Source organism: Teleopsis dalmanni, chromosome X (assembly GCF_002237135.1).
Source record: "Teleopsis dalmanni isolate 2A chromosome X, ASM223713v2, whole genome shotgun sequence".
Taxonomy (NCBI): Eukaryota; Metazoa; Arthropoda; class Insecta; order Diptera; family Diopsidae; genus Teleopsis; species Teleopsis dalmanni.
Genome location: NC_051848.1, coordinates 12,657,960 through 12,665,911, shown reverse-complemented (window position 1 = coordinate 12,665,911; position 7,952 = coordinate 12,657,960). Strand labels below are relative to the sequence as shown.

The window sequence follows — 7,952 nt, the reverse complement described above, 5'->3', positions numbered from 1 at the left end:
AGACATTTTAAATCCAAGGTGTCTGACGTATATTTCCGAAATATATAAAGCCAAAATCCGGAAACGAGTTGTAGGGACTAATTAAGCTACTGTGAATTGCACTACGAAACACTGATAATGTGTTATTCCATTCAATCGTTTTCCATGAGGTAGTGGAGTCATATTTAATACATTTCGTGAATAAGTCAAATTGTGATATTAAGAGGATCTGTGATTAATTCAAGGAAAATTATGATCGTAACATTAAAAATTTGAATTTAGTGCTATTTTTAAGTTAAAACTTCATCAGGTTTTCTTAATTGAAGCCAAGTGATTAATTTCATGACAAGTGAATTCCGCTGAAATGGATTAATTGATTTTGTTATATTAATATTTTTAAATGCTGATATACAGCAAATTTAAAGTTAGTTTTTATTTATATTAAAAATCCTAAAGCGACATTCTGAAAACTCAACCCATTGATTAAAACTCTTTTTAATGGCTTTGTAATTTTTTATCTCAAAATTTAGTTTTCTCATAGATCAATTCCTTAATTGGTCAAATAGACAAACGATGTCTTAACATTTCAGATACTGAAAATCGATGACTGCAAATTGTTTAGAACAAAAACTCTCATAAAAAAGTTCTTAAGTAAATATTTTTGGCCCTTCAGTGTTTACATCTAAGCGTTTCTGATGTTGTGTAGACTTGATTTCGAAAGGCTGCCGCTATCTGCGAGTATCGCTTAGTGGATATCTGTGTACGAGTATCTATGTTTGTATGCCTCTTCAGTACAAAGCATGTCATTAAGTTATCAACACCCAACATGCGACAAATGAATTGCTGTCAAGTGTTGCCAACAAAAACAATTTTTATATGTTTACATATTTCTGCTGTTTTTTTTTTATTTTCGAAGTTTTTGTTAATAATTCACTATTTAATTTATTTCTCCTCTGCGTTTTTTGTACTGAAAGATCATTAATATTTTGTAATTTTGTGTGTTTTCTAAGTCTTATCTTTCTGGTCTCTGGTGCTTGGCTCAACCCGAGGCTCAATGGAGTACCAAAGTAAGGCGAAATGATGCTTCGCGGTATTGACAACTTCATTAATAAATTTAAAGTGAAAATGTCACAGAAATATGAAATTATAAATGATGTTTCAACAAAATACTTCGAGCAAAAAGACCATGAAACTGACAACCTCGAAGCCTCGGGCTCGAAGATAAAATGTTAAATCAAATACTCAAATCAACGATCTTTAAGTCTCTGCAAATATAAGTTGGAAGAAGAATTGTGTTCTGGTCAGTGAAATGTCAAAAAGAAAGCCAAAGTCATTTTTCGCTATTAGTAATGAACACTTGGATCCATGCATTGACTGTGGAATTGGGAAGAAAATAAACTGGCAACAAATATCTAAATCAAATTCTGAGAAAACTACTTTAGTTGCTCCCCAGTTCAAAGAAAATAGGTGCCACAAACTTCAATAGATTCGAATTTAAGATAAATAGTATGAGGTACTAAATAAATTAAATTTAAAGTTCAATTTAATTTAATTAATCATCACTAAATAAATCTATTGCATTCATGTAAATTGCTGGAAATTAAGAAAACATATAATAACATAACACTAAACATCCTTAGATTGTGGAAACTTTCAGCAAATTTAAAGACGATTTTTCACATATGACAACATTAACATTTATTGGACCATGGAAATTCACAAGTTAATATCAAAAGACTATTGCATCCACAAAAAGTCACTGTAAACCATTGTGTAACATTTGTTGTGGAGCTGTAATAGGTCTGTACTTTTTAGAAAATGGCGAAGGTCTTACAAAAACCTTAAATTTTGATCGCTGTAGCCGTATGAATATCAATGTTTTTTTTTGGCACGAAACTGATGATATGGATTTAAATATTATGAGGTCTGAGCAGAATAATGCCACCAACTACACAACAGTCCGGTTTTGAATTTGTTACACGATAAATTCCTCGGAAGAATAGTTTCACGTTTTGCTAATGCTAATTGACCGCTAAGATTATCCATATCTTTTATCTTAAAAAAATCTGGAAACTTTTCAAACGGAATAATATATTCCATGGAGCAATTGAATTTTTAACATCTAAGTTATATTTTTTGTTAAAGAAAATAAAAAAAGATCTAATATATATCCCTAACCAATTAACGAGAAAATACTTATATTAGTTGGTGTATGACTAATACATTTTAAGAATGTTTCATTGCATGGAGTTTTAAATTTTGATAGATCAAAATATACAAATTGATCGATAGATATTTTCTTAACCCCAGTATAAAGAGCAATGTCTGGAGATAAACGCCTCTAACCTTTACTATAATTTATGAGGTTAATAACCGATCTAATTATAGTCATGAGTTGCCTGTCCCCAAATAAAATCTTAAATCTTATAATATTTTTTATTAGAACGCATATACATGTCTAATACATGTACAAGTACATATGTATATGTTTACTCTGAGATTATATAAATTAAATAAACTGAGTTCTAATTGTCTGTTGCGTGCGATGGTGAACGTTAATAAATCAAAAATCATCAAATCACTTTCGATGCGGTTTTTGTTGTTGTTGTTGTTGTTGTTGTCTTTCTCCACTCCATTTTCTTGGAATCTGAAGATAATTTTTGTGGGTCTTTTTCTAAAATGTGTGCTGAAACTTAACACCAGAAATTATAATTAATTATCTAATCTTTAAATTTTTATTTGATTTTAAGCAGCAAAGTTGCGTGAGAAAACTTCAAATTGAACAAGACAAAGTATGAAAGTTTTCTGGATGGAAGCAATAAATCAGCATCCATAAGAGCTTTAATAAGAAGTATCTTTGCATTAATTATATTAGACATCATGCATAAGAACAAATAAATATGTACAAATATATTCAATAATTTATGCACCTTATGGAACCGAAGCACTTCAAGACATGAATTATGGAAGAACAAAATTTGCTTATTTGATTGTTCAATTTAATGTTTCCTGTACAAGCAAGCACCATTTGCCGATCATCCTGCCTGGTCTGGCCTATAAGTAATGTACTATTCATGCATCTATGATAACACAACGGGCCATTATACGTGCACAAGTTGGCTAATGTGTAAATGACCACCACTACAACCTGATTCGGCCTAAGTAGCTCTTAACATCATTATTATTATAATCCATATGCTTTCTAGAAGTTTAAGGAACTAATAGCAAATTTGAGGTTGATTCAATAAAGGAATCAACTGAGAACTTCAGTGTACAGTGCTGCATATTCGATATTGGCTTTAGTTAATAATTTAATTTGAAATAGTTCTGCTTAGTAGTTTGCCTACTTTTCCAGATATGTCTTCTCAATACGCGTCCATGTCTATTTTACACGTCCATGTTTATATTTTATTAATTCTGTTTTAATATTTGTGTAATTTTTTATTATACTGTCGGTGATAGCCATGTTAGACCATTATATCTGAAGTTTGTTTCCAAACACTTACTTATAAACAATTGTAGTCTTAACATTATTTGTTTAAGTTAAGTTTCATTATAATTTTATCACGACATTGATATAGTTTAGCGAATTAACATCCAGCGGTTTCACTGGTTTGATCATCTGGTTAGAATGGAGGACGATGCTCTGGCTAAAAAGGTGTTTGAAGCAGCACTTGAAGGAAGTAGACGTACAGGAAGTACTTAACACAATTAATGTTCTAAACTGGAGAGTCCGCGCACGCAGCAGAGATGCTTGGAGAGACATACTGCGTTAGGCTAGTACCCAGTAACAGGATGTTATGGCCGTTTAAGTAGACTTATCAATATTTATGTAGTTTCGTATGTGTCATAGGCAATGATTTTTTCATATAACTCACACTAACCTCCTTCGCACCATTACAGAACATTCAAAAGTATAATCGTAAAAACCGTGGTTGTGTGCACATTCGTAAGCAAAACCTACTCAAAACTTCTTTGTGATACAATACAGTGCGGCCAACTTACGGAGCAAAAACTGTGCATTTATTGAATTATGATTCCGGATATTTTAAACACAAAATAAATAGCACTTTATATATTTAAAAAAGCATTTATGAAGGTCTATTGTTACTTTATATGTTTCTCAATGTAATACGAGTACAAAAAAAATTAAACATGACAATTGTTACTCCCATGGACTTTACTTAGCCTACGTAAGATCTTCTTTGGTCCTTTCAACAAGTTTCTCGTAAATACCTTTTTAGTGCTCTGCGGCATAAAAATTGTTAATTAAATGTTTTTTTTTTTATTTTAATTACAAAAAATAAACAGAAATGTGCTGTCAAGTGTTTGTATTTATATTGTAAATTTCCACAACGCGTTGCTTGAACCCCTTCCTATTTTCCTCGGCCGTATTTAGCTAATTGATGTATCCATGCATATCACTTCATCAGCTCATTTTGTGAGTTACATGAAGGCAGAGCAAATATTATGACTCTTCGTAACTTTTTCATTTTTTCACTTTTTCACTTTTTCAGTTTTTCATCGAAACAGATGAAAAAGTGCGCCGGCTTATTAACTTGTTTCTCTGTTTCTCGATTGCGGCAGTCGTAATACTCTAGGGTCCCAGTCTACGGCCGCGTCTACTTGCGCCTGGCTAATGACTGCGGCGGCTGGCACATTGCACCAGCATGATTTGGCAAAATGAAATTCGTTGTGGGCACTTTTAGTTATTTCTTGTATGTTTTACAATAAAGCAACGAATTCATAACAAAGTGGGCGTGTCATGCCTTTATCTTGTGTTGAGATCGACTTACATTTTAAACAATAAATAAGCACACATTAAGCGCATTTAAATATAAAAAATATACGAGTAAATTATCGAAAACTCTTGAGTCATCTTTTGTGTCAAATGAGACGTCAACTGAAAAATGTGTTGTGTTTTATTTCATTTTTCTTTTTTTCTAAGAATATAAAATTTTCAAAACTACTAAATAAATGCCTACAAAAATAAAATATACAAAAAATATCCAAAAAAAAAAAAAATAGGAAAATAATTTAACTAATTTCACCAATTTTGCAAATTTTGCAAATTTATTATGTGGCCACCTCGCCGGTTGGCTTAAGTTGGCAAATGTGCATGTTTGCTTGTGGGTTGCACATTTCTGCACTCATAAACACTTCATGAAAACGTATCTGAATCCTTCACTCGATTTTCAACTGCAATTTCCTTCGCTTTTTATTTTCCTTTTTCATTTTATGTTCCTTTTTTTCAAAATTAATTTGCAAAGCCATTGAAATGTTGAAATTTGCAGCAATTTTGTTGCATTTTGGTGAAAACAAGCGAAGCCTACATCACACTTCAACACAATCAAGCGTTTTCATCGTTTAACTTTAAGCACATTTCATTACACTGCACTATATGAGCGAGTGTATGTGTGTGTGTGTGTGTTGGTGTGAGTGTAGGTATGCTCAAATATATGCTTGGGAATATTGAAAGTTTGCATGATAAGCTTTGCATGCATTATGCACTTAAGCTCACACACACACACACACACACACACACGCAGACTTACTGCTACTCACACGTTTTCGATTTTCTACACACATTTGCATGGCCGATATGTGTAGACATCGTATTATATACAAGCGCAATTAAATATCCCTCTTACAAGTTTAACTACAAGCACAACAACTACAATAACATTGGCCCGAGTGTGGCAGAAACGGCAGCAACAACACAGCAACAACACAGCTACACAGCAACAACAACAAATTGCCAAAGTATAAATTAAAAAGTACAACATGTCGGATGTACGCGCAATTTAAAGCTTATCGATGCAATTTAAATTTTATATGCATTGCAAAGGATAAGGGATTCGTTCATTATGTTTTAAGGATATTAATGCCATATAAAGAATATTTATACATACTCAATTTAATAGCCACATTTGCCGTCGAGTCTCGCAGGTTGCGGTGGAAATGCAGAAATTAATTTTTCAAGAATTCCGAATACTTTAAGGACATGGAAAATGTACAAAATATTTAAGTTAAATTTGATTTAAAAGGACTTATGGCTAAAAGAACATTATTATTCTGATTATTGTTAGGAGATATGGCACTGCGACCGTCGAGTCTATTGTGCCCCCTTCTGGATTTGGAGTAGGTCTCTAAGCCCTGTTGTACCAATAAATAGTTGTATAGAACCTATTCTACAGAGTTTTAACATATTACCTCTTCCGTGAGGGTATACATTCCTAGGAGTCTATTCTATTCTAACAGCACATATATGGCCGACTACTCATTCTTTTCACAGAATCTACAGTTTGCATCCGTAAGTAGTTCACAGTACCCTGTTTCGATTCCTGCGATGATTTTAAGTTCTTGTTTTATAAAAGAACATTACTCTATCCAAACAAAAAATTGCGCTAATATTTCATGAAAAATCTTATAATTTTTTGTTACATATCGAAAAATTAATATTAATTATTTTATTTATAGTATGTTCTGTTATGTATTATTATTTATGTTTTAACTATCTTCTTCTAACTTACTTACTTAAATGGTCATAAGAACATACCGACTATCTTCTTCTAACTTACTTACTTAAATGGTCATAAGAACATACCGACACTTGGTATGTCGGTCTGACATGATTCACGTCTTTCCAGGTGGCTCTGCTGTTTGCGTACCTTCTCCAGTCTCCAGCGTATAGCAGGTGCGATTAGTGCTTTCTCAATTTGAGCACACCATCGGAGACACGGTCTACCTCTACGCCTCCTCTTCCAACTACTGATTCAAATACTTTTTTTGCTAGAGCATCGTCCTCCATTCTAGCGACATGATCAAGCCAGCGAAGCCGCTGGATCGTAATTCGCTAAATTATATTAATGTCGTGAAACTCGTACACTCTTCACATCATGAGTCAAATAAATTCATTTTGAATGTTATATCGCTTAATTAATAAAGATCGCGTTCGCAGTTTATAAGGTTACAAACGGTTTTACAAACCAATGCATAAATTTCATATTAGATGTGTGAAGGGTGTCGAAAATTTTCTCATCTAAATATCAAAATTGATCGTAGTTGGCTTAGATAAAACAAAATTTTTTGTTACAATCATTTTATTTTCAAATTTGAATTGAAAAGTTTGTATTCAGATATAGAATAAAAACTATATTACCTTATTAACAAAGCCTCTAATTCTCCGTAATATCTACAAACTAGCAACATGAGTTTTACTTTATATGATGAACCACATACCGATGAGGCACAAAAGGTTGATACTGATTCTTTAGAAGCTGTGAAGCGCCCATTGGTGCAAGTTCTGGAACCCAAATATTGCGTAAGAAGACCAAATACTAGGCCGGTTGAGTATTCCATAACTCCAATAATGTCCTACATTGATTGCGAGTCAGATAGGTTATCGTTAAAAAAAAATCCAACTCTGAATGAAAAATGGATTGAATATATAAGAGCACAACCAATAAGTAATCGGGTATTTGCCCCAAAAAAGGAATGTGCTGAGGCGTCAAAGTAAGTACTATCATCTCCTCAAATATTTTTAGTATTGCAATTAATTTCTTAACAAAATTAGCAGACCAAAGCCTCGCAAGTTTTCGATGAATGGTAAGTCCTTCTATGACAATGAAAATAGGCCATGCCCTGTTCCTGCAGTCCGTCGTGACTTTGGTACACCACGCGTCTTGCCAAAAAGCCGTAATAAACCATAAATAAACCATGGGTATACAAGTATTTACATATTTTGATACAAAACCACTCATCCTAAGTCACACATTATATTTTGTTAGAAACTTTGTATTTGTATAATTCAATAATCAATAAAATGTTTTCAAAAATAAAATAGTTGGTAACATTGTAAATTTATTGCAGTCATTTTTGTATACATAATATATACAACGGCATAGAATTTAGCTCCCCAATCTTGGTCAATACAGATGCCGAATGCCGCTAATCACTCCTGTCAGGGAGTC

General features: G+C 32.7%; 1 protein-coding gene across 1 annotated transcript; it reads left to right on the top strand.

Annotated features, from left to right (window-relative positions):
- Positions 1 to 7,133: 7,133 nt before the first annotated feature.
- On the top strand, positions 7,134 to 7,691 carry LOC119688183. Its single transcript, XM_038102867.1, has 2 exons — positions 7,134 to 7,494; positions 7,556 to 7,691. The coding sequence occupies exons 1-2, from the start codon at positions 7,190 to 7,192 to the stop codon at positions 7,689 to 7,691; spliced, it is 441 nt and encodes a 146-aa protein (XP_037958795.1). The 5' UTR covers positions 7,134 to 7,189.
- Positions 7,692 to 7,952: the final 261 nt, after the last annotated feature.

What these genes read in the sequence shown, in the direction of transcription:
- LOC119688183 (XM_038102867.1), top strand. Translation starts at nt 7,190, where the DNA reads ATGAGTTTTACTTTATATGATGAACCACATACCGATGAGGCACAAAAG. An exon ending in GAATGTGCTGAGGCGTCAAA is followed by an intron (nt 7,495 to 7,555) that starts GTAAGTACTATC and finishes TAACAAAATTAG; the next exon opens with CAGACCAAAGCCTCGCAAGT.